This window comes from Salmo salar, chromosome ssa02 (genome assembly GCF_905237065.1).
Source record: "Salmo salar chromosome ssa02, Ssal_v3.1, whole genome shotgun sequence".
In the NCBI taxonomy this organism is placed as follows: Eukaryota; Metazoa; Chordata; class Actinopteri; order Salmoniformes; family Salmonidae; genus Salmo; species Salmo salar.
In genome coordinates, this window is record NC_059443.1 from 76,610,810 (window position 1) to 76,638,182 (window position 27,373).

At 44.0% G+C, this 27,373-nt stretch overlaps 2 protein-coding genes across 2 annotated transcripts; one reads left to right on the forward strand and one right to left on the reverse strand.

The window, feature by feature from the left end:
• Window positions 1–22,546, reverse strand: LOC106593107 (zinc finger protein 239). The gene is made up of 4 exons (XM_045710288.1): window positions 22,477–22,546; window positions 20,826–21,020; window positions 19,873–19,989; window positions 1–1,561 (listed from the first exon to the last, which is right to left on the reverse strand). Exons 2-4 carry the CDS (start codon window positions 20,956–20,958, stop codon window positions 693–695), a joined length of 1,119 nt encoding a protein of 372 aa, XP_045566244.1. The 5' UTR covers window positions 20,959–21,020; window positions 22,477–22,546; the 3' UTR covers window positions 1–692.
• Window positions 22,475–26,376, forward strand: LOC106586285 (zinc finger protein 883). The gene is made up of 2 exons (XM_014173416.2): window positions 22,475–22,691; window positions 23,133–26,376. Exon 2 carries the CDS (start codon window positions 23,243–23,245, stop codon window positions 25,082–25,084), a length of 1,842 nt encoding a protein of 613 aa, XP_014028891.1. The 5' UTR covers window positions 22,475–22,691; window positions 23,133–23,242; the 3' UTR covers window positions 25,085–26,376.
• Window positions 26,377–27,373: the final 997 nt, after the last annotated feature.

Genomic DNA, 27,373 nt, shown 5'->3' on the forward strand with positions numbered 1-27,373 from the left:
TGTGGGGATGTTTTTCAGCAGCAGGACTGTGAGACAGGCCTTTTTGCGTTGTCATTATGGGGTATTGTGTATAGATTGAGGGGGAACAATTTAATCAATTTTAGAATAAGGCTGTAACATAACAAAATGTGGAAAAAGTAGTGCTTAAATGATCTGAAGAGACTTTGCCTACCAGGAGAGGCCGAAACTGTGGTTTACAGGTAACTAACTACATTAGAAACCTTACTCACCAGAGCTCTCACATTATGAAAACCACCCAAAAAGTTCAGGACAAAGACACACTATATATATATATATATATATATATATATACACACACACACACACACACACACACACACACACACACACACACACACAACAACCTGCCAAATAAATTCTATACAATGTTTTGATTAAAACAGTGGAACAGGCCAATGGGCACCCTCTGCTCTATATAGGTTTGACCTTTGACCCGGTAGTGCACCATATAGGGAACAGGGTGTCATTTGCGACACAGTATGGAAAGAGGAGTGTTGAGGGCGGAGCTTCACGGGGGAGCTTCCCTTACCCTCACTCTCTCAGGACTTTTACAATGTCTTTTATTTTTTGTTCTTCGTCCGTTTCATTGTAGTTCATGATTATTTGCAAATAAAATATACTTCAGTAAGCTCATGAGTGTGTCACGTGTGTGTTTGGATATGTGTGTTATCCTAAGTGTTGTTTTTTGGTATGTGTGTTTTCTGGTGTCTTCCGAGGTGCCCGGATAGAATAAACCTCTTGCCGCAGACGGGGCAAGGGAAGGGTCTCTCTCCTGTGTGAATGCGCCGGTGTATCTTTAAATAGTTAGAATGGGCGAAGTTGGCCCCGCAGTCAGCACAGCTGTAAGGCCTTTCCCCCGAGTGAGACCGTTCATGAGCCCTCATGTTCCCCCTCTGTGCGAAACCCTTCCCGCACACGGAGCAGCAGTGTGGTTTCTCTCCGGTATGGGTCAAGTGGTGGACTTTCAGGTCCCCAGAGCTGAAGAAGCTTTTCCCACAGTCGGAGCAGAGGTATGGTCTCTCTCCCGTGTGGCTTAGCCAGTGAGTCTTTAGGCCTCCTGACCGAGCAAAGGTCTTCCCACATTCGGTGCAGCAATACGGTTTCTCACCTGTGTGTGTGCGTTGGTGCCGTTGCAGCTTGGACTGGTTGAAGAAGCCTATCCCGCAGTCATCGCAGGTGTACGGTCTCTCTTCATTGTGCGTCAGCTCGTGGCTCTTCCGGTGTCCCGGCTCAGCGAAGCACTTCCCACACTTGCAGCAAGAGTAGGGTTTCTCTCCGGTGTGTCCTCGCTCGTGCCGAGCCAGCTTTGACGGTTTAGCGAAGATCTTGCCACAGTAAGAACAAGTGTAGTTGGGGGCCAGCTTCTTGATTCTGGTGTGGGTATTCTCATGTCTCTCTAGGTGTGATGGTCTGTCAAATGTCTTCCCACAGTCAGGACATGGATGAAGCTTCTTTGCGGCCTTCTTCTTCTGGTGTTGTGGGTTCCCTGTTGCCACGGTCACTTTTGGAAGATAGTCTGGGTCCGACTTTATCCTCTCCCCTATACAGATTGAATAAGACAGAGAAATAGATAAATACTTCATTTTTATTGAAGACCGTTCAGCAAGAGGAGACAGACAAGCACCTGGGGAGAACACTGAGAAAGGATTGTCGCGGGTGGGGATTAAACCCTGGTATCCATTGGGGAGAACAGTGAGAGGGGATTAAACCCTGGTCTCCATTGGGGAGAACAGGGAGAGAGAGGGGATTAAACCCTGGTCTCCATTGGGGAGAACAGGGAGAGAGAGGGGATTAAACCCTAGTCTCCATTGGGGAGAACAGGGAGAGAGAGGGGATTAAACCCTAGTCTCCATTGGGGAGAACAAGGAGAGAGAGGGGATTAAACCCTAGTCTCCATTGGGGAGAACAGGGAGAGAGAGGGGATTAAACCCTAGTCTCCATTGGGGAGAACAGGGAGAGAGAGGGGATAAAACCCTGGTCTCCATTGGGGAGAGAGGGGGGATTAAACCCTGGTCTCCATTGGGGAGAACAGTGAGAGGGGATTAAACCCTGTTCTGGAGAGGGGATTAAACCCTGGTCTCCATTGGGGAGAATTTAGAAAGCGGATTAAACCCTGGTCTCCATTGGGGAGAACAGTGAAAGGGGATTAAACCCTGGTCTCCATTGGGGAGAACAGTGAAAGGGGATTAAACACTGGTCTCCATTGGGGAGAACAGTGAAAGGGGATTAAACCCTGGTCTCCAGTGGGGAGAACAGTGAAAGGGGATTAAACCCTGCTATCCAGGGAGGAGAACAGTGAAAGGGGATTAAACCCTGCTATCCAGGGGGGAGAACAGTGAAAGGGGATTAAACCCTGGTCTCGAGTGGGGAGTCATACATGTGAGGTCCCGGGAGTTTTGCCACTCAATCATGGCTATGCCCAGATTATTACTTTATTGTTCCTAGAGGGGGGTAATGTTGTACGGTGTACAGAAACATCTGTACTATATGAAAAACGGTTCGGTACTAGAATTTTTGGACCTTTCGGTACTTCTGCCATGTGTTTCATGTGTGTACTGATTGAGAGGCTTGAGTAGTAATGTGTCTGAATCTTCTCACGGCCTCAGTAGCTAGCTAGGCTACCTGCGCATGTGATGGGGAGTCACCTAACACCGCGCAAGCCACTTTTGAGAAGTGGAGAGAGAGAGAGAATGCCAACAGCATGGCTTCTTTTAACAAAAACATCAAACCGGTATCTCCACGCCCACAACTTGTTGACAAAACTGACTCTGGACTCAAACTGGGAATCCTTTGTTTACAGAGCAGATGAGGGCCAGCCCAATGAAACATCTAAGCAAAAAGTGTTACAAAACAGAGCAGTGCAAGGGAGGTTTACTTCCAAAATGACCAGGGGTTGAATTGGGCTGGGTCCCACCTATGATCCAAATGAGAGCCAGATGGAGCTGAGACCCTTGGGTACCAGGGGACAACTGGCCACCTGGGGTAACTGGCCCCGCCCGCTGTAATTCACATTAAGACCATAAGATGTCACCAAATTATTTTCCCACTGCTCTTGCTCAACAAAAAATGTCCTCTGTCATCACAACTTTGAGATACTTAAACAAAAATGATTTTGTGGTAAGTTGATCTAATTTTTGTACATTTAAAAAAAAGTTGTAGATATATTCCAATGTTAGATCTATAATTGTTTAGAAAAAAATACAAGTAGGAAAGCCTTGAGATATAGTGCCCTCCACTAATATTGGCACCCTTGTTAAATATGAGAAAAGCGGGCTGTGAAAAAAAATAGGAATTGTTTATCCTCTTGGTCTTTCATTAAAAATATTCACAAATCTAACCTTTAAAGTAAAATAATTGAAAGAAAAAAATAAAATTCTTATCATAAAACAAATATTCTCAAATATGTGTGCCACAATTATTGCCACCATTTCTTTCAATACTTTGTGCAACCTAACCTGTGCCAAGATAACAGCTCTGAGTCTTCTCCGATAATGTGTAATGAGGTTAAAGAACACATGGCAAGGGATCTGAGACCATTCCTCCATATAGAATCTCTCCAGATCCTTCAGATTCGAGGTCCACGCTCGTGGACTCTCCTCTTCAGCTCATCCTACAGGTTTTCTATGGGGTTTAGGTCAGGACACTGGTATGGCCATGGTAAAACCTTGATTCTGTGGTCAGTGAACAATTTGTGTTGATTTTGAGTTGTGCTTTGGTTCATTGTCCTGTTGGAAGATCCAACCACGGCCCAGTTTAAGCTTCCTAGCAGAGACAGTTAGGTTTTGATTTAATATCTGCTGGTACATGATGGAGTCCATGATATCATGTATCCTAACAAGTTGTCCATGGCCTTTGGATGAAAACCAGCCCCACAACATCAAAGATCCACCACCATACTTCACAGTGGGATGAGGTACTTTTCTGCATGGATATCTTTCTGTCTACGCCAAACCCACCTCTGGTGTTTGTTTCCAAAAACCTCTATTTTGGTCTCATCTGACCATAGAACTCAGTCCCACTGAAAGTTTCAGTAACTTTTGGCAAATTGTAGGCGCTTGAGTTTGTTTGATGACAGCAAAGGCTTTTTTATGGCAACTCTCCCAAACAACTTGTGGTTATGTACTGTAAGGGAAAAAGTATTTGATTCCCTGCTGATTTTGTACGTTTGCCCACTGACAAAGACATGATCAGTCTATCATTTTAATGGTAGGTTTATTTGAACAGTGAGACAGAATAACAACAAAACAATCCAGAAAAACGCATGTCAAAAATGTTATAAAATGATTTGCATTTTAATGAGGGAAATAAGAATTTGACCCCCTCTGCAAAACATGACTTAGTACTTGGTGGCAAAACCCTTGTTGGCAATCACAGAGGTCAGACGTTTCTTGTAGTTGGCCACCAGGTTTGCACACATCTCAGGAGGGATTTTGTCCCACTCCTCTTTGCAGATCTTCTCCAAGTCATTAAGGTTTCGAGGCTGACGTTTGGCAACTCGAACCTTCAGCTCCCTCCACAGATTTTCTATGGGATTAAGGTCTGGAGACTGGCTAGGCCACTCCAGGACCTTAATGTGCTTCTTCTTGAGCCACTCCTTTGTTGCCTTGGCCGTGTGTTTTGGGTCATTGTCATGCTGGAATACCCGTGAAGTTGTTCTGTCCCCTTAGCAGAAAAACACCCCCAAAGCATAATGTTTCCACCTCCATGTTTGACGGTGGGGATGGTGTTCTTAGGGTCATAGGCAGCATTCCTCCTACTCCAAACACGGCGAGTTGAATTGATGCCAAAGAGCTCCATTTAGGTCTCATCTGACCACAACACTTTTACCCAGTTGTCCTCTGAATCATTCAGATGTTCATTGGCAAACTTCAGACGGGCATGTATATGTGCTTTCTTGAGCAGGGGGACCTTGCGGGTGCTGCAGGATTTCAGTCCTTCACGGTGTAGTGTGTTACCAATTGTTTCCTTGGTGACTATGGTCCCAGCTGCCTTGAGATCAGTGACAAGATCCTCCCGTGTAGTTCTGGGCTGATTCCTCACCGTTCTCATGATCATTGCAACTCCACGAGGTGAGATCTTGCATGGAGCCCCAGGCCGAGGGAGATTGACAGTTATTGTGTTTCTTTCATTTGCGAATTATCGCACCAACTGTTGTCACCTTCTCACCAAGCTGCTTGGCGATGGCCTTGTAGCCCATTCCAGCCTTGTGTAGGTCTACAATATTGTCCCTGACATCCTTGGAGAGCTCTTTGGTCTTGGCCATGGTGGATAGTTTGGAATCTGATTGATTGATTGCTTCTGTGGACAGGTGTCTTTTATACAGGTAACAAACTGATATTAGGAGCACTCCCTTTAAGAGTGTGCTCCTAATCTCAGCTCGTTACCTGTATAAAAGACACCTGGGAGCCAGAAATCTTTCTGATTGAGAGGGGGTCAAATACTTATTTCCCTCATTTAAATGCAAATCAATTGATAACATTTTTGACATGCGTTTTTCTGGATTTTTTTGTTGTTATTCTGTCTCTCACAGTTCAAATAAACCTACCATTAAAATTATAGACTGATCATTTCTTTGTCAGTGGGCAAACGTACAAAATCAGCAGGGGATCAAATACTTTTTCCCCCTCACTGTAGGTGGTGTCTGATCGTAATTTGAGACTTTCTGACCCCAAGACCCAATTAAGGTCTGCAATTCTCCAGCGTTGATCCTTGGAAATTTTTGGGCCACTCGAACCATCCTCCTCACTGTGCGTGGGGTCAATTTAGAAACACGTCCTCTTCCAGGCCGATTTGTTAACATCTCCAGTTGCTTTAAACTTCTTAATTATTGCCCTGATAGTGGAAATTGCCATTTTCAACCATTGAGCTATTTTCTTATAGCTATTTCCTGATTTGTGCAGCTCAACAACCTTTTGTGGTTACGTAGCACTTTCTAAGGCTTCCATTGGCTCTCTAAAGCCTTCAGAAAGTGGATTGAGGCGTCTTCTGTCTCTGGGCAGAGTATAGTAGCTCAGTTTGTCAGTGGTCTGCCTGGTGACAAAGAGATTGGATATGCGCATTCACGTGAGCACGCTGTTTTTTCTTTTCCTCTTTGAATGAATACACTATTGTCCGGTTGGAATATTATTGCTATTTTACGAGAAAAATACCATAAAAATTGATTTTAAACAGCGTTTGACATGCTTCCAAGTGCGGTAATGGAACATTTTGAATTTTTTTGTCTCGAAATGCACGCACGCGTTACCCTTTGGATAGTGACCTGAACGCACGAACAAAACGGAGGTATTTGGACATAACTATGGATTATTTGGAACAAAAACATTTCTTGTGGAAGTAGCAGTCCTGGGAGTGCATTCTGACGAAGATCAGCAAAGGTAATACCATTTTTCTAATAGTAATTCTGAGTTTAGTGAGCCCCGAACTTGGCGGGTGGCAAAATAGCTAGCCGTGATGGCTGAGCTATGTACTCAGAATATTGCAAAATGTGCTTTCGCCGAAAGCTATTTTAAAATCTGACATAGCGATTGCATAAAGGAGTTCTGTATCTATAATTCTTAAAATAATTGTTATGTATTTTGTCAACGTTTATGATGAGTAATTTAGTAAATTCACCGGAAGTTTTGGGTGGGAATGCATGTTCTGAACATCACATGCCAATGTAAAAAGATGTTTTGGGATATAAATATGAACTTGATTGAACAAAACATGCATGTATTGTATAACATAATGTCCTAGGAGTGTCATCTGATGAAGATCAAAGGTTAGTGCTTCATTTAGCTGTGTTTTGGGTTTTTGTGACTTTTTTTTTTGTCATTTAGCAGACGCTCTTATCCAGAGCGACTTACAGTAGTGAATGCATACATTTAATTTAATTTCATGCATTTTTTTTTTGTACTGACATATATGCTTGCTTGGAAAATGGCTGTGTGATTATTTGTGTCTATGTACTCTCCTAACATAATCTAATGTTTTTCTTTCGCTGTAAAGCCTTTTTGAAATCGAACAATGTGGTTACATCAAGGAGAAGTGTATCTTTAAAATGGTGTAAAATAGTTGTACGTTTGAGAAAGTTGAATTATGACATTTTGTTGTTTTTGAATTTGCCGCCCTGATATTTCACTGGCTGTGTCCCGCAGGTGGGACGCTAGCGTCCCACGTAGCCCATAGAAGAGCGAGAATATTTATATTTGTCAAATGGCAGTCAAGTATTCACCAGGATAAGACCCTCTATGTATTGGAAAGGAGCTCATCACCGTGCACTTTCACCACCCTGTTCATAACTTACCTCGCCTAATAAATTGCATGGTTTCCTGAGTCATAGTGAGAGGACCACACACCATATCATCACGTGACTCCAAGTTTACTACGATATGGTTGTTATATAAATATTTGCGCATAAAGGCGTTTCCACTGCCATTTCGCACATAATTAACTTTACCGACACAAAACGATCCCACCATGTCGAAAGAACAAATTATCTGTCTGCATTTATAAAATTGTAACAAAACTTCCTGTTTCCATCAGAGCTGTCGTGGGGCTAAATGTAACAAGGGTCAGGTGTAACAGGTAGAAGGGTCAGGTGTAACAGATAGGTCTATATTATATTCACTGTCCTTGGTTGGCTGAGTGCCAGTGGACATTTTTTTGGGGGACATTCAAGTCATCAATATTTATTTATTTTTATTTTACCTTTATTTAACTAGGCAAGTCAGTTAAGAACAAATTCTTATTTACAATGATGGCCCAGGCAAAAGGCCTCCTACGGGGACCTAGGCTGGGATTAAACATTTAAAAATATATAGGACAAAACACACATCAAGACACCACAACTCTACATAAAGAGAGACCTAAGACAACAACACAGCATGACAGCAACACAACATGACAACAACATGGTAGCAACACAACATGGTAGCAGCACAAAACATGGAACAAACATTATTGGGCACAGACAATACATCACATGTAGCAACAAGACCCCTTGACTTTTTCCACATTTTGTTATGTTACAGCCCTATCCTAAAATTGATAAAATAAATAAAAACCTCAGCAATCTACACACAATGCCCCATAGTGACAAAGCGAAAACAGGGTTATACATTTTTGCAAATGTATTAAATAAAAAACAGAAATACATTATTTACATAAGTATTCAGACCCTTTCCTATGAGACTTGAAATTGAGCTCAGGTGCATCCTGTTTCCATGGATCATCCTTGAGATGCTTCTACAACTTGATTGGAGTCCACCTGTGGTAAATTCAATTGATTGGACATGATTTGGACAGGCACACACCTGTCTATATAATGTCCCACAGTTGACAGTCCATGTCAGAGCAAAAACCAAGCTATGAGGTCGAAGGAATTGTCCGTAGAGCTCCGAGACTGTGTCGAGGCACAGATCTGGGGAAGGGTACCAAAAAATGTCTGCAGAAATAAAGGTCCCCAAGAACACAGTAGCCTCAATCATTCTTAAATTGAAGAAGTTTGGAACCACCAAGACTCTAACTAGAGCTGGCCACCCGGCCAAACTGAACAATCTGAACAATCCTCTGTGGAGATGGGAGAACCTTCCAGAAGGACAACCATCTCTGCAGCACTCCACCAATCTGGCCTTTATAGTAGAGTGGCCAGACGGAAGCCACTCTTCAGTAAAAGGCACATGACAGCTCTCTTGGAGTTTGCCAAAAGGCCCCTAAAGACTCTCAGACCATGAGAAACAAGATTCTATGGTCTGATGAAACCAAAATTGAACTCTTTGGCCTGAATGCCAAGCAACACGTCTGGAGGAAACCTGGCACCATCCCTACGGTGAAGCATGGTGGTGGCAGCATCAAGCTATGGGGATGTTTTTCAGTGGCAGAGACTGGGAGACTAGTCAGGATCGAGGCAAAGATGAACAGCGCTAGGTACAGAAAGATCCTTAATGAAAACCTGCTCCAGAGCGCTCAGGACCTCAGACTGGGGCGAAGTTTCACCTTCCAGCAGGACAACGACCCTAAGCACACAGCCAAGATAACGGAGGAGTGGCTTCGGGACAAGTCTCTGAATGTCCTTGAGTGGCCCAACCAGAGCCCAGACTTGAACCCGATCGAACATCTCTGGTGAGACCAGAAAATAGCTGTGCAGCAATGCTCCCCATCCAATCTGACAGAGTTTGAGAAGATCTGCAGAGAAGAATGGGAGAAACTCCCCAAATACACGTGTGCTAAGCTTGTAGCGTCATACCCAAGAACACTTAAGGCTGTAAATCGCTGCCAAATGTGCTTCAACAAAGTACTGAGTAAAGGGTTTGAATAATTATGTAAATATAATATCATTATTTACATTTTTTACATTTTTAAACAGTTTTCTTTGTCATTATGGGGCATTGTGTGTAGATTGATGAGGGGAAAAAAGAGTTTAATACATTTTAGAATAAGGCTGTAACCTAACAAAATTTGGAAAAAGTCAAGGGGTCTGAATACTTTCCGAAGGCATTGTATGTGCTTTTGTCAGTATTATATTGTTTAGGCTAGTATATTATATCATGAAAATAAAGGAGAGCCGCACACTCTAGGAGCTCAGATGCAAAAATTGAATTACCAACGTTTCGACATCCAAGCTGTCTTCATCAGGGTATATTACATTTACATTTACATTACATTTAAGTCATTTAGCAGACGCTCTTATCCAGAGCGACTTACAAATTGGTGCATTCACCTTATGATATCCAGTGGAACAACCACTTTACAATAGTGCATCTAAATCTTTTAAGGGGGGGAGGTTAGAAGGATTACTTTATCCTATCCTAGGTATTCCTTAAAGAGGTGGGGTTTCAGGTGTCTCCGGAAGGTGGTGATTGACTCCGCTGTCCTGGCGTCGTGAGGGAGCTTGTTCCACCATTGGGGTGTCAGAGCAGCGAACAGTTTTGACTGGGCTGAGCGGGAACTGTGCTTCCTCAGAGGTAGGGGGGCCAGCAGGCCAGAGGTGGATGAACGCAGTGCCCTTGTTTGGGTGTAGGGCCTGATCAGAGCCTGAAGGTATGGAGGTGCCGTTCCCTTCACAGCTCCGTAGGCAATCACCATGGTCTTGTAGCGGATGTGAGCTTCAACTGGAAGCCAGTGGAGAGAGCGGAGGAGCGGGGTGACGTGAGAGAACTTGGGAAGGTTGAACACCAGACGGGCTGTGGCGTTCTGGATGAGTTGTAGGGGTTTAATGGCACAGGCAGGGACCCCAGCCAACAGCGAGTTGCAGTAATCCAGACGGGAGATGACAAGTGCCTGGATTAGGACCTGCGCCGCTTCCTGTGTGAGGCAGGGTCGTACTCTGCGAATGTTGTAGAGCATGAACCTACAGGATCGGGTCACCGCCTTGATGTTAGTGGAGAACGACAGGGTGTTGTCCAGGATCACGCCAAGGTTCTTAGCACTCTGGGAGGAGGACACAAGGGAGTTGTCAACCGTGATGGCGAGATCATGGAACGGGCAGTCCTTCCCCGGGAGGAAGAGCAGGTCCGTCTTGCCGAGGTTCAGCTTGAGGTGGTGATCCGTCATCCACACTGATATGTCTGACAGACATGCAGAGATGCGATTCGCCGCCTGGTTATCAGAAGGGGGAAAGGAGAAGATTAATTGTGTGTCGTCTGCATAGCAATGATAGGAGAGACCATGTGAGGATATGACAGAGCCAAGTGACTTGGTGTATAGCGAGAATAGGAGAGGGCCTAGAACAGAGCCCTGGGGGACACCAGTGGTGAGAGCGCATGGTGCGGAGACAGATTCTCGCCACGCCACCTGGTAGAAGCGACCTGTCAGGTAGGACGCAATCCAAGCGTGGGCCGCGCCGGAGATGCCCAACTCGGAGAGGGTGGAGAGGAGGATCTGATGGTTCACAGTATCAAAGGCAGCAGATAGGTCTAGAAGGATGAGAGCAGAGGAGAGAGAGTTAGCTTTAGCAGTGCGGAGAGCCTCCGTGACACAGAGAAGAGCAGTCTCAGTTGAATGCCCAGTCTTGAAACCTGACTGATTAGGATCAAGAAGGTCATTCTGAGAGAGATAGCAGGAGAGCTGGCCAAGGACGGCACGTTCAAGAGTTTTGGAGAGAAAAGAAAGAAGGGATACTGGTCTGTAGTTGTTGACATCGGAGGGATCGAGTGTAGGTTTTTTTCAGAAGGGGTGCAACTCTCGCTCTCTTGAAGACGGAAGGGACGTAGCCAGCGGTCAAGGATGAGTTGATGAGCAAGGTGAGGTAGGGGAGACGGTCTCCGGAAATGGTCTGGAGAAGAGAGGAGGGGATAGGGTCAAGTGGGCAGGTTGTTGGGCGGCCGGCCGTCACAAGACGCGAGATTTCATCTGGAGAGAGAGGGGAGAAAGAGGTCAAAGCACAGGGTAGGGCAGTGTGAGCAGGACCAGCGGTGTCGTTTGACTTAGCAAACGAGGATCGGATATCGTCAACCTTCTTTTCAAAATGGTTGACGAAGTCATCCGCAGAGAGGGAGGAGGGGGGAGGGGGAGGAGGATTCAGGAGGGAGGAGAAGGTAGCAAAGAGCTTCCTAGGGTTAGAGGCAGATGCTTGGAATTTAGAGTGGTAGAAAGTGGCTTTAGCAGCAGAGACAGAAGAGGAGAATGTAGAGAGGAGGGAGTGAAAGGATGCCAGGTCCGCAGGGAGGCGAGTTTTCCTCCATTTCCGCTCGGCTGCCCGGAGCCCTGTTCTGTGAGCTCGTAGTGAGTCGTCGAGCCACGGAGCAGGAGGGGAGGACCGAGCCGGCCTGGAGGATAGGGGACAGAGAAAATCAAAGGATGCAGAAAGGGAGGAGAGGAGGGTTGAGGAGGCAGAATCAGGAGATGGGTTGGAGAAGGTTTGAGCAGAGGGAAGAGATGATAGGATGGAAGAGGAGAGAGTAGCGGGAGAGAGAGAGCAAAGGTTGGGACGGCGCAATACCATCCGAGTAGGGGCAGAGTGAGAAGTGTTGGATGAGAGCAAGAGGGAAAAGGATACAAGGTAGTGGTCGGAGATTTGGAGGGGAGTTGCAATGAGATTAGTGGAAGAACAGCATCTAGTAAAGATGAGGTCAAGCGTATTGCCTGCCTTGTGAGTAGGGGGGGAAGGTGAGAGGGTGAGGTCAAAAGAGGAGAGGAGTGGAAAGAAGGAGGCAGAGAGGAATGAGTCAAAGGTAGACGTGGGGAGGTTAAAGTCACCCAGAACTGTGAGAGGTGAGCCATCTTCAGGAAAGGAACTTATCAAGGCGTCAAGCTCATTGATGAACTCTCCAAGGGAACCTGGAGGGCGATAAATGATAAGGATGTTAAGCTTGAAAGGGCTGGTAACTGTGACAGCATGGAATTCAAATGAGGAGATAGACAGATGGGTCAGGGGAGAAAGAGAGAATGTCCACTTGGGAGAGATGAGGATTCCAGTGCCACCACCCCGCTGGCTCGATGCTCTAGGGGTATGCGAGAACACGTGGGCAGACGAAGAGAGAGCAGTAGGAGTAGCAGTGTTATCTGTGGTAATCCATGTTTCCGTCAGCGCCAGGAAGTCTAGGGACTGGAGGGTAGCATAGGCTGAGATGAACTCAGCCTTGTTGGCTGCAGACCGGCAGTTCCAGAGGCTGCCGGAGACCTGTAACTCCACGTGGGTCGTGCGCGCTGGGACCACCAGGTTAGAGTGGCAGCGGCCACGCGGTGTGAAGCGTTTGTATGGCCTGTGCAGAGGGGAGAGAACAGGGATAGACAGACACATAGTTGACAAGCTACAGAAGTGTTGTTTCTTGTATTATTGTCTCTTGTGTCTTTAGAGAACTGTTTCACTTTGATATCCTTTTTCTTCTGTCCTGATTTTCTCTTTCTTTTCTTCTGTTAACTAGATATTCTTTGTTGTTCTTCGTTAGCTAGCTAGCTTCTTCCAAAAGAGTCCCTAGCAACTGCTTAGCAACTGGTAAACAATTCAGCTAGCTAAGATAACTACAATTATATGAAAAATAGTTATTTTTCAAAAGCCTATCTTCTTTGTTTGTTGCTTGTTTTTTCTCCTCTTCAGTCTTGCAGTTTTCTTTTGCTTTTTTCCGATGTACTTCACTCTAAAAACCATGTAAATTTCAATATTTGTAGGAGCTCATTTATATAGTATAGTGCATGCTCTTCAACCGATCGCTGCCTGCACCTGCCTGCCCGTCCAGCCTCACTACTCTGGACGGTTCTGACTTAGAATATGTGGACAACTACAAATACCTAGGTGTCTGGTTAGACTGTAAACTCTCCTTCCAGACTCACATCAAACATCTCCAATTTACAAAATAGCCTCCAATACCCTACTCAATAAATTGGATGCAGTCTATCACAGTGCCATCCGTTTTGTCACCAAAGCCCCATATACTACCCACCACTGCGACCTGTTCGCTCCTGTTGGCTGGCCCTCGCTTCATACTCGTCGCCAAACCAACTGGCTCCAGGTCATCTACAAGACCCTGCTAGGTAAAGTTCCCCCTTATCTCAGCTCGCTGGTCAACATAGCAGCACCCACCTGTTGCACGCGCTCCAGCAGGTATATCTCACTGGTACCCCCAAAGCCAATTCCTCCTTCGGCCGCCTCTCCTTCCAGTTCTCTGCTGCCAATGACTGGAACGAACTACAAAAATCTCTAAAACTGGAAACACTTATCTCCCTCACTAGCTTTAAGCACCAGCTGTCAGAGCAGCTCACAGATTACTGCATCTGTACATAGCCCATCTATAATTTAGCCCAAACAACTACCTCTTCCCCTACTGTATTTATTTATTTATTTTGCTCCTTTGCACCCCATTATTTCTATTTCTACTTTGCACTTTCTTCCACTGCAAATCTACTATTCCAGTGTTTTCCTTGCTATATTGTATTTACTTCGCCACCATGGCCTTTTTTGCCTTTACCTCCTGTCATGACGTTGGCCTGTGGGTAAGGTTTATGACCCCCCCATAAATACCTTTCTCCCTTCCCCTCTCTTTCTGACCCTACTGAAGGACTTGAATAGCCTGTGTTAAATATAGAGAGTCTGGGAACATCAAACAAATGGGGAAAAGGAACCATATTTTGGTAATAAAACCAGTTGGAAATATGCTTGGGAACGTAATGAGTATGGTTGTCATCTGAGACATTATGACTGATGACAGGACGACATAAACTGTACCTGAGAAAGTATACACCCTCTAGTTATCAGAGTAACATGGAATTGTTATGCAATTGAAATGTTTGATATTGAAATTGTTTGTTAGGAGATTAAATGTAATTTTAGCTTCCAAATGAGAGAATTGGGTTTTCATAAGGAAAGTGCCCTGCTTGATCAGTGGCCCATCCCTGTGAAGAGACAGGGGTTATAAACGATGAAACACATCCTTCCCCCTCTCCACTATATAAGCCTTTGACGAAAAGATAACCATGGTTCCAGTACGTGAGGTCTGCAGCCTCTACGTTAGAAGGACACACGTCAAGTACAGAACTAAGCCAACCTCGGCGTGAGCTTTGGTGGCGAATGGTATGAACTTTGAGCTTATTCACTACAGAAGTGATACTTCCTAGCCGTTGAGTTAGCAGCGGCCGCTGTAGACGGGGGCTAGGAAAGGACGGACGACGGATCCAGTCTAACAGACAGACAAAGATACCACCACGTATCCAATTTACCACCAGAGACATTCTTCCGAGGACAGGAAGATCTGTTGGCCAACCCGGCCAGCATCTACGACCAATCTACCAAAGCACAGCTCAGAGTAAATATTTATTGCATTTTCCTTTTCCAATTGGGCGGTAATTTAGAATGCGTAAGATAATGTATTTACGATAGCATAGCTGCTGTTTCTTTGTTCCTAAGTCCTCCCGCTCTTTCATTCAAGCCCAACCCCCTTTCCTTTGTGTAACCAGCCATCATGTATGACATCATTTGTATTCGGTGTATTTGTAATTCTGAGTGATTAGTTTAGGTATTTAGTAAATAAATAATTTTGTATTGCTGATTCAACTTGTTAGCCAGGGTTCGTGAAGATAGCCAAGAATTTACAACTTTCATTATGAGACTGAAAATAAGACAAGGGTTAATATTGACTGCTATCGATGTAAAATATTACTAAGTATTTTAAGAGTTTATTCGGAAGATAACGGCTCTATAAACGTTCTTCCGTGGTGCCCCGACATTCTAGTTAATTACATTTACATGATTAGCTTAATCAGGTAATATTAATTACAGAGAAAGGATTTTATAGGTTAGCATGTCATATCACTTCATCCGGCATAGCCAAAGACACGACACTCCCTTATCTCACCTCATTTGCTCACTTTGTATATAGACTTATTTTTCTACCATATTATTGACTGTATGTTTGTTTTACTCCATGTGTAACTCTGTGTTGTTGTATGTGTCAAACTGCTTTGCTTTATCTTGGCCAGGTCGCAATTGTAAATGAGAACTTGTTCTCAACTTGCCTACCTGGTTAAATAAAGATTAAATAAATAAAATAAATAAAAATAATCACAAACACTGCGGGATGACTCATTTTTATAGTGTCAAAAGACACACAGGTGTCTGTAATCATGGCCAAGTGTGGCCTAATATCATTGGTTAATTCTCAAATATTAAAATGGCATACAAACAACAGCATACCAAAAACAAATGGATAGCATACGATCATAGATTCATTTTAGACTACACACGCTTACAAACAATTACAATGGCAAAGTCACAATAATCACAAGAATGGCTTCAGATCAAAGTCTGAATGGCTTCAGACCGAAGGGTGCAAGGGTCTTTAAATTAAAGATCCAGGCAGCCTCTCGTTTTAACAATAAATTATCAAGGTCACCCCCTCTCCTAGGGATGGTGACATGTTCGATGCCAATATAACGCAGAGACAAAATCGAGTGGTTTGCTTCCAAAAAGTGGGCCGCAACTGGGTAAGTCGAGTTTTTGCACCTAATGGTGCTACGATGCTCTGAGATACGTACGTACTTTTAATTCGCGCTTTGTTTTACCCACAATTTTTACCACAAGGACAAGTTATAAGATAAATAACTGCCTTAGTGGAGCATGTAATAACACCTTTTGATAGGGATCGATTTCCCTGTTTGAGTGTTTGAAGGATCTACATTTGAAAGTGCCATTTGTAATGGCATCCAGTAGGGGCGCAAATAGACGTTGTTCGGGAATATCTTGGGGTGGTAAATCAGAGTGTACCAATTGATCTCTGAGATTTCTGCCCCGCGAGAATACGACCAAGAGAAGGTCCGAAAACACATTACCGAGACTATCATCTGATTTTAGAATGTGCCAATGTTTGTGAACGATTCCCTTAATTTGTTCAGAGCACTTTGAATAGCGGGTAGTGAGAACGCAAGAATGCGTCTTTTTGTGAGACTGACCTTGAAAAAGGTCATGTCTCGTTTTGTTTTGAATTTTCTCAATTGCAATATTAATCTGATCATTTTTGTACCCCCTCTCCTTGAATTTTCTTTGCGTCTCAGCCATATTTCTGTCGAAATCTGATTGTTTAATGCAAATTCTTTTGATTCGACAGAATTGGCTGTAGGGCAAACTATTTTTCAAGGGAAGTGGGTGACAACTGTCAGCCCTCAACAAACTGTTAGGATCAGTAGGTTTCCTGTAAAGATCAGTGGGTGACATCTATCAGCCCTCAACAAACTGTTAGGATCAGTAGGTTTCCTGTAAAGATCAGTGGGTGACATCTATCAGCCCTCAACAAACTGTTAGGATCAGTAGGTTTCCTGTAAAGATCAGTGGGTGACATCTTATCAGCCCTCAACAAACTGTTAGGATCAGTAGGTTTCCTGTAAAGATCAGTGGGTGACATCTATCAGCCCTCAACAAACTGTTAGGATCAGTAGGTTTCCTGTAAAGATCAGTGTATAGAACATTGTCTTCACACAAGATCAGAAGATCAAGAAAACTGATTTGACGTGAATCAGATTGCATAGTAAATCTCAAATGTTAAGAAAAGCATAAAACGCCTGGAACTGTTTTGCATCACCCCTCCATAGAACAAAAATATCATCAATATACCGTTTCCAAATAATGATGTTAGGCAAGAAAACATTTTTGAGAGGATTAAAAATAGACTGTTTCTCCATGTAACCCACATACAAATGAGCATAGTTAGGAGCCATGGGGGATCCCATAGCAGTACCCTTTGTCTGAATAAAGAAGTAATTTAGAAACATGAAATAGTTGTGTGAGTACTATTTCAGCCAATGTTATAATGCAGGCACTGGAAGGTAGTTCATTCGGGTCACGTTGCAGAAGAAAATGTTCCATAGCTTCAATACTGCGCTCGTGTGGAATATTTGTGTATAACGACTCAACATCAAAAGTAACTAACAAAGTATTCTCAGGGAGAGGATCAAGAGATTCAATGATAGAGATCATACTGCTGGTGTCCTTTACAAAGGATGGGAGCTGTTCTGAGATCATACTGCTGGTGTCCTTTACAGAGGGGAGCTGTTCTGCAAGTGGTCTAATAAAAAAGTCAACAAAAGTCGATACAGGGGCTGTTACTGCATCAATACCCGCTACAATAGGGCGCCCTAGAGGTTTTGTAACATTCTTGTGTAATTTCGGCAAAGTATAGAAAGTGGCAATTTTGGGGTGTTGAATAGCCAGAAAGTTGTGTTCTTTTTGGTTATCTGACCAGAACTTAAATACCTATCTAGGACAGTAAAGATAGTATTCTGAAATTGGGAAGTGGAATCACTTCTGAGTTTCTTGTAAAAGCTGTTGTCAAGTAGTTGTCCATGACACTCATTTACATAAGCTATCCTATCCATGAGTACAACCGACACACCCTTATCAGCAGGACCAATAAGGACTGACGTATCGGATTGTAAATCAAGCAAAGCTTGTTTTTCATCCTGAGGTAAATGATGGAAAGATGTGGACTCCTGTTTGTTAAGGAAATGAGCAACATCTTTTCAACAAGTCTGCAATACGTTTCAATAGAGTGACTGTGATTGGCTGGATGTACAAAATAACTGTTACTTCTAAAAGGAGTCAGAGTATGTGCAGGTGAGTAACCTACTGGTTCAATAGAAATGCCACGATTAGGGGAGCTAAAGTATTCCCTTAAACGGATGTTTCTAAAAAACTTAAACATGTCTACCTAAACATCAAAATCATTGCACTGTGTTGTAGGCACAAAAGATAACCCTTTATTAAGCAAAGAGACATGGGCAGGGCTCAATATCTTGCTTGATAAATTAAAGACACTCAGTCCCGTGGGTTCTGGGACCGTGTGAACGGTCCCCTCTGCCTCTGATAGTCGTTTCTTCTTACCCCGTCGGGTGCGGCATCTCGTCGGTGCGCGTGCCTGCGGCCACCTCCGCCCAGTCTCTCGTTGAATAAAAAACTGCCACTGGAAGCCGATGAGGCGCTGGTTGTAGACTGTTGGTCAGACGGGGGTGGATGGAAGTAAGCGTCATCCCTCCTGCGTCTGCCATGGAGAGGAGGAGCAGGACCTCCTCTGTCAGGGTTTCTCCAGAAGTAGACTTTATCCCTGGCCTGGTCTTTTTTGTCTTGGTTGAATTTCTTGATTTGAAGTTCCTTTATTTCTGTAGACAACTTGTCCTGGAGTGCTTGGTTAGTTTTCATCAGTTCATTGAATATGCCATCATCATTAACAGCTATTTGTACAGCTGTGCGTTTGTCTTTAATCGTGTTATCCATTTCAATAAAATCCACCAGTTTTGTTTTTTAATTGCAGACAGCACCTTGCTGTTTTGTATTTCAACGAACATTGCATGGAAAATATGGGAAAATCCAACTGACAAATCACACTGTCATTCAGTAGAGGCTGCTGATGGGAGTACGGCTCATAATAATGGCTGGAACGGAGCCAATGGAATGGCATCAAACACATAGAAACCATGTGTTTGATTTATTTGATACCATTCCACTGATTCTGCTCCAGCAATTACCACGAGCCCATCCTCCCCAATTAAGGTGGCACCAACCTCCTGTGCTGTCATCGTATCTTTGGACTCCCTGACGATGGCCATGCTGCCGAAACACGCCAAGGTTTTAAATCTTTGTTCTATTGAACATGCCGTAACAATAAATGCATTTTAATGATATAAAGAGTGCCTTGGTCCTTCTTGTTTCTTTGATGACAAATTAACCGCTCTACCAAAGAGCGCCCATCTAACCGCTCTACCAAAGAGCGCCTATCTAACCGCTCTACCAAAGAGCGCCTATCTAACCGCTCTACCAAAGAGCGCCTATCTAACCGCTCTACCAAAGAGCGCCCATCTAACCGCTCTACCAAAGAGCGCCCATCTAACCGCTCTACCAAAGAGCGCCCATCTAACCTCTCTACCAAAGAGCGCCCATCTAACCGCTCTACCAAAGAGCGCCCATCTAACCGCTCTACCAAAGAGCGCCTATCTATAGAGACCTACTATTGTGTATCCTAGCAACCCTTCCTTCCTTCGTCACAAATCACACTGTATCGATCATGATGTTGTTGTGATATGAACATTATTATGACACTAGCTTTCTCCCGACACCCCACAGGCCCACCCTATAACGGGTGGATTCAGTGACATAAAACAATCTGAACGTTGCAGATAGAAATGGAATGAAAGGAGCTGACGTGATTCCCTATTCCCCCTCAAGGTCAACTCTGGACCTCGAAGCCAGTTCCACTGCTTGTTTTCATTTTCCCCCTCTAACCAGGGTAGTTGAATTATCCGGTAGAACAGAAGACCAGCAGGCTCCGGACCTCGTAGGGTAAGAGTTGAATACCCCTGCTTATTCAATCTGACAGGCAATCATTTCTGTTCGACACCATAGATTTCTACCTGATCCGAACTTACATCCTCTGAACAGGCCTCTGGACTTACCTGGGTAAACCATTTCATCTTCCTCTGCTTCTGCTTCATCATCTTCCTCCTCCTCTTCTTCTTTGATAATCATATTAAATCTGGGTCTTTCTGCCACGGTGAGACCTGGGAGGTGGTCTGAAATAACCAAACCAATATAATTAATTGCCAGCTAATACTGTAATGCTGGAGATGCACCGTTGGGGCCCTATGTTCCACTAGCAACTGAAGGGAATAAGTAAGGGAGAATCTCAGTTTAATTTGCTTGATTCCTTGTGTCCTCCTTGCTTCTTTCTCAAAACCCATTGGATGAGTTCAGAGGTCCCTCCCCTCTGACCTTTACATCCGATAATTTTTCAGAAGGAGAGAGGATGCGAGGAATCAAGGAAATGTAATTGAGATACTCCCTAAGTCAACATAATGCTCTGGTTAGGCCTACCTCTAGGTGGGATTCTCCCTAAGTCAACATAACGCGCTGATTATTTATTTATTTATTTAACCTGTATTTAACTAGGCAAGTCAGTTATGAACAAATTCTTATTTACAATGACGGCCTACACCGACCAAACCCAGACGAAGCTGGGCCAATTGTGTGCCGCCCTATGGGACTCCCAATCACGGCCGGTTGTGATACAGCCTGGATTCAAACCAGGGTGTCTGTAGTGACGCCTCTAGCACTGAGATGCAGTACCTTAGACCGCTGCGCCACTCGGGAGGCCAAGTGGTTAGGTTTACCTCTAGGTGCCTCTACTGTTATCTTTGATCAGTCCCGGATCCAACTCTTTTTTTCATAGTATTCCATTCATAATCATTTTGTTCACTGCTTTATATTTTTTACACTACTAACCTCTCTCTCCCATAGGTACAGATCTAGGATTAGCCTAATCTCCCCCAAGCCTCTCTCATTGGTGTGAGAAATGCAAAACTGACCCAAGATCAGTGTCTAGGGCCAACTTCACGCAACATGGACTCACCTGGGTCAGCCATGTCACTATCTCCCTCCTCTTCCTCTTCCTTCACAGTCACACTGGGTTCAGGTTCTGGGGCAGTGGGACTAGGAAGGTAGTCTGATTCTGACTCAGACCCGGGGTTCTCGACAAAATCCATTTCTGAATCCTGCTCTGCTTTTGGGCTTGTAATTGTGTATTCTAGTGTAGATCCATGATTATCTGTGGGTTCAATGACACGTACACACAATGATGTGAGGTTATTTAACACAGGGTTTCCCAAACTGGGTCCTGGGGCCCCCCATGGGGGCACGTTTAGATTTTTTTGCCCTGGCACTACACAGCTGATTCAAGTATTTGTGCTAGGGCAGAACCAAAACCTGCATCCGGGGGGCCCCAGGACCCAGTTTGGGAAACCCTGGTTTAACAGGCATGCACTCTTAAACCACAGCCTCATGGCCTGTTAACACAGGTGTGCCTTATTGTTAATTAAGGGCGTGGCATCAGGTATAAATGTTTGGCCATCAGTTCAGTCAGGGGATTCCCTTGCTGGTGTTGGTTGGTGCGCCCTGGAAGGATGGGAGTGGTGATGGCATGCATGCGTGCGTGCATGCATTTATTTATTTATTTAAATCCGTTGTTTTATAGCAATGCTCTTATTCCACCTAGAACCGGTCTTCTGTGGACACGCCCTGGACACTGTCAAGGCTGCTAATAAGGACTACTTGCATTGACTGTTTTTTTTAAACTAACACCCTTTCACTGACTATACACACACTCACCACATAAGCTGCTGCTACAGCTCAGTCTTATGTATCTTGATGCCTAGTCATTTTATCACCTTACCAGTATGTACATAATTTACATGGTATCCCTGCACATCGACTTGGTACTGGTACTTCCTGTATATAGCAATGTTAATGTTATTCACTGTATTTATTCCTTGTGTCACTATTTTTATAGGACCCCGTAAGTAAGCATTTCGCTGTTAGAGGCAGGTGACAAATCACATTAGGATGTCTTGTTTGTTGATTTAAAGCAAATTGTCAGCAACTGTCTCTAACCTTGGTCACTGTCTTATAGGCATACTACAAAAATTGATTTATTTTTATTTTACCAGGTAAGTTGACTGAGAACACTCATTTACAGCAACAACCTGGGGAATAGTTACAGGGGAGAGGAGATGAATGAGCCAATTGTAAGCTGGGGGTGATTATTGTGCATTTGAGAATGAACAAAAAACGAAAATTGTTTTTGCAGCATATCTTTGAATTTTCATGCTCCACCCCTGATGAGAACCTGTTGTGCAATTGCTTAGTGCTAGTTATTTACCAGAGGACCTCGCCTCATTAAACAGGGGGCGTAGATCGGCTAGCTTCAAAGTTTCATAGTGTTACAAATGCAGGTTTTTGACCGTCACACTCTAATTTACATGTGATTGTATTATCATAGACACAAGGAGAGAAAAGACGCTAAACAAGATTTATAGTGGTGATGCTACACAATATTAGCTAACTGATCTAGCTCTCGCCGAAACTGACCCGTCCTTTTCGTAGCATTAGACATCTAGCGTTCTGGTATGTAGTGGGTTGGGTGAGCACCTTTTCAATATAGCTGCGTACACTTAATTGCCCGTTAAAACAAAATTAGTTAACTAGCCAGCTAGCTAGTTACTCACCTCGACTTCTATAGCGGATGTTTAGACTGGAGATCTACGTCGACATTCGATTGTTCTGGCCTGAGAGCGCAGACATACAGGAAGTTGTTGCCTTGTCGTCGATTCCTCTAGACTGCAACTGTATTTTTCTCTCAATATACAATGTAAAACGCAAAAACTTGAGCAACAAGACAACTTTATCTGGACGCACAGAAGAACCACTAAGCGAAAATAAGGTGATAATATTTTAATGCCACGCAATATAGTCGTAGAGATAATTGCTAGCTAGGCTGGCTAGCTAGCCAGCTAGCTATAACTACCGACAATGGGTCCGAGTAGCTATAGCTACCAACGTTTATAACCGATATCTAACTCGAACCCTACATTGAATCCCGAATTAACCCATAGCTCATTATGCACTTAGCTATGTAGCTAGAACTGAGAGGATTGGATAGGAGTCTGTTTGCAATACAGCAATAATTCCACCAGCCTGGCCTTTCTAAGGGCGAGATAGAGTACAGTAGTAGAGCTACTAGGCTATATTGCTTAGCTGCAACACCTATCAGATCAACACACGTCTAAGGGGTATCTTGTCTAACAATCACCTGCAGTTGGGCCCATGACAAAGTATTTATTTAATGGTAATTAAAGGAGTATCAAATTATTTTATTCTTCAGGAACAGAGGACAACGAGTGAAAGACCTTGGAGTAGCTTACTAGAGAGCACCGAACGAATTTCAGCTGTTCAACAACTTCATCGTTTCTGATACCGCGTGAGCAGGACAATATGAATCGTGAAAGAGAAACGTTGATGGATGAAATCGAAGAGAGTTTATGGACTTTAACAGAGGACAATTTACGCTCCCTTTGTGAACGCAGTGGAATAGGTGGCAAGGATGGATCCGAAATGAAAGGAAAGAATCAACGAGCACTACGGCGTAAAATCATGGAGGAAACATGGGAAAATGAGGATTTAATGAAATCTGAGGATCGGGGAATGTCATGGTTACTCCAACTGAAAGAGGACATCAAAAGGATACAGGATGCTGGGGGTGTGGCTTCCAGACAATCAGCGTCAGTGCATGTGGACAACGGTGCACAAGGAAGCTGCGATGCAGAACGTAAAGAGGATGGAGGGAATCTTTATAGTTACCAGAACAACCCTCGCCTGTCCCCCTTCCCAGAGTCCCCGGGTAGTGCTTCACTTGGACTCGAAAGCAGGAAAACACCGGGGCTGAGTGGAACGGTGAAAGGAGGAGAAGAGGAGGAGGAGGAGGAGGAAGAAGATTTGATTGAGGCAGCAGAGAAGAGTGTTAAAAAACGCCAGCCGAAACGCACAGTGAAGAAACCCCACTGCTGCTCAGACTGTGGCAAAAGCTTCAGTCACAAAAGTCATTTGACTGTCCACCAGCACACGCACACCGGAGAGAAGCCTTACCACTGTACGCAGTGCGAGAACAGTTTCTACTGCTCGTCTTATCTGATATCACACATGCGAACGCACACCGGTGAAAAGCCCTACCGCTGTTCCGACTGTGGGAAAAGGTTTGGCCAATCGAACGCCCTTAAGCTACACCGCATGCGAAGGCACACCGGCGAGCTGCCATTCTCTTGTTTAGAGTGTCCGAAACGTTTCGTCACGTCGGCACACTTGAAATCCCACCAGAGAGTCCACACGGGAGAGAAGCCCTACCACTGCTCGGACTGCGGGAAGAATTTCTCCCACTCGAGCGCCCTGAGACTCCACCAGAAAACCCACAGTGGAGAGAAACCTTTCATATGCGAATGTGGAAAGAGCTTCATTAACTGGGCCCACTTAAACTCCCATCAAAGATCCCACACCGGTGAGAAGCCTTACTGCTGCGAGCAGTGTGGCAAGTGTTTCTCTGAATCCGGCACCCTGTCAAATCATCAGAGAACCCATACTGGGGAGAAGCCTTACAGCTGTGATCAGTGTGGGGAGAGGTTCGCTCAGTCGGGATCTCTGACGATCCACCAGAGGACACACACAGGAGAGAAGCCCTACGCCTGCGATCAGTGTGAGAAGAGGTTCATTACCTCTAGCCACCTGAGACGCCACCAGAGGACTCACACTGGAGAGAAGCCTCACCTCTGTGATGAATGTGGCAAGAGCTTCACGCGGGCCGGAGCCCTGGCGAGTCACCGCAAAACACACACCGGAGAGAAACCCTACAGCTGTGATCTGTGCGGGAAGAGTTTTGTTCAGTCTGGGCAGCTGACGAGCCACCAGCGCACACACACAGGAGCCAAACCGTATGGCTGCGATCAGTGTAGCGAAAGATTCACTCAATCAGCCACCCTAGCCAATCATCAACGAACACACACGGGAGAGAAGCCCTACGGATGTAATCTGTGCGAGAAGAGCTTCGCTCAATCGGGGCACCTAAAAAGTCACCAGAAAGCCCACGCCAGAGGAGGAATGTGTCCTCTTCCAACCCTCTCCTCTCCGGCGTCTGTTCCGGTACCTTCTGTAAGTTCTAAATGGTCCAAAACTCAGCTGCCGGACTCCTCAGCCACACCAAGTTCTGAAACCACACCACCAGTGTTCTATGTGAACACTGGCTACCCGCTACACACAGCACCTTCTACTACTAAACCCCCTTATTGACCTGTTTTCTGCACCAGTGGGTGTCAAACCTCTCCTCAGGGATGTTTCGGGTATTTGATCTATTCCAGAACTAGTACATCTGATTCAACTAGTCAACTAATCATCAAGCCTTTGACTAGGTGAATCAGGTGAGCTAGTTCAGGAATACAACAAAGTTGTGAAACGTCTGCGGGGTGTCCAAGGAGAGGTTTGAAAAACACTGCTCAACACTGTGGACACTATGGGGCGGTTTCCCGGACACAGATTATAATTTAAAAAATAATTTAATAGAGATTCTCCATTGAGCTTGTTTTTTAGTTTTGGGCTAGTGTAGTGGGGTAATATTTATCATAGATGCATATATTATATATACCTCACATGCGACTTGTAATAAGACCACAACAACAACAAAAAGCATTTAGTTATCTGACTCCATAAGATAAATGGCAATATGCAAGAGACTATAGTTAGTGTTACAAGACATTCTTCAAGGCATGGTCAGAGAGAGAAAGAGGGAGACAAAGAAACCATGACCCATAGCTCATGGGAGAGAGAAAGAAATTGAGAGAGTATCTCACCACAGCAGTTCAGGAACCAAAAAAGAGAGAGGCAATGAATGTAAGACCTTTTATAATGTCAGAGTTGTTTGAATTCAAAATCTGAGTTGTTCACCATTAAAGGAAACATATTCACTTCCTCAATGCTCTTTATTAAAGAGTGTTTCTTTTAGCTTTTTGTAAAGCTAACCTCCAATCAGATATCATACCTACAGACCTGTAAAGACAACAGAACCTCTGCTTGTCAGAGGTCTGACAATGGGGTTGGAGAATAACACAGAGAAGATGACACAGAGGACATTCTGGCTTGCAGTTGATAAGAAGGGTCTCTTCTGGGGCAGGCCTGCCCTGAACTAGTATTAAGCGTTGTCTCGGAAACCGGCTCTATGGGCTCAACAACATCATACTGACCTGTTTCAATGTCATAGACCATGTCATAGTGAACTGTGTGTGGAGTGGTGGATGTTTGGGTGAGTGGGGGGGGGGGGGTGTTGAGGGTTGTATCTTTCATGTACTCCCATTATCAATTAAATTGTTATAATGTAGAATGTTTTAACAATAGTAGGTATGTATTCATGTATTCAATTGATCAATAAATTCAACCCATTATCTTCTCAACAATGTCAGCTTATCACCTTAATTGTTTAGTATACTTAATATATATAATCTGTTTTAATATAAGTGCATTGAGTGTGGGAAATGTGCTCTACAAAATATAATTATTGTTATTAAAAAATTATGAAACGACTCGTAAAACTGGAATAAAGGATTCATCTCATAATAATATACAAGGTCAAGCACTTTTCATGCTTTGTCTTCACCCGATAAAAACGTCAGGACTCTGAGACATTCGTGTTCCAAGTGGGTGTCAGGTAAAAGTAGACAATGGCAGACAACAGGATTCTTAGTGAAAGGGCTGTTGTTGAATGTGTTCTTGACTTATAGATCCGGTAAAATCTTATCCAGGATCTTTCTGAAGTAAGATTAGCCTAATGAGACGCTTATTTGTCACTACTTAAATCAAGTTTTTATATCTAAATCAACGTTTGATTGCTCTGCTATTTGAGCGCATCAGACTTGAGATCTTGGAATTATTTCCCAGAAACCCCCTAATCTTTATCTAAAGGCTGTGACTAACAAAGTAAATGTAGCATACTTACTTCTTTGTCATGTGAATAAACTCTGAAGAAACAATATCTTCCACAATGGATCAGGTGAGTTTGTATGCTTTTCAACAGCATAGGCATGCTGTTCTGTATAAAATGTTGTTTCAAATATGTTTATTTGTAGAGCAGAGGAAAAATGGATACAAATGTACATTTTGTTGTGAGCAATTATTTTTACATAAATGACATGAACATACAAAACATCAGTATAATACAGCTGGAGATCAAAGTTAACACATTTAAACAAAATGAATACATCAAAAACGGTATGAAGAGAAAAGGAAAAACTGAGACTCAAGACAAAGTCACTGAAAAGAAACCTCCTGCACCTTGTTCTGTGGACAATAAAAGGCCACTCTACAATGTGCAGTTTTCACATGCAACCCAATGCCACAGATGTCTCATGTTGAGGGAACGTGCAATTGGCATGCTGACTGCAGGAATGTCCACCAGAGCTGTTACCAGATAATTTAATGTTAATTTCTCTACCATAAGCCATGGTAGAGATGACGTTTTATATTTTTGTTCAGTATTCAATAACATTTTCGGTAATGGTTACAGAAATATTTTTTTCTTCTTAACTGTGA

Excerpts from the sequence above, each read along its gene's own strand:
- LOC106593107 (XM_045710288.1), bottom strand. The coding sequence starts at position 20,958 with ATGGATTTTGTCGAGAACCCCGGGTCTGAGTCAGAATCAGACTACCTT. Across the intron at positions 19,990-20,825 it reads TAGTGACATGGCTGACCCAG|ACCACCTCCCAGGTCTCACC; the intron begins GTGAGTCCATGT and ends TGGTTATTTCAG. Across the intron at positions 1,562-19,872 it reads AGATGAAATGGTTTACCCAG|GGGAGAGGATAAAGTCGGAC; the intron begins GTAAGTCCAGAG and ends CAATCTGTATAG.
- LOC106586285 (XM_014173416.2), top strand. The coding sequence starts at position 23,243 with ATGAATCGTGAAAGAGAAACGTTGATGGATGAAATCGAAGAGAGTTTA.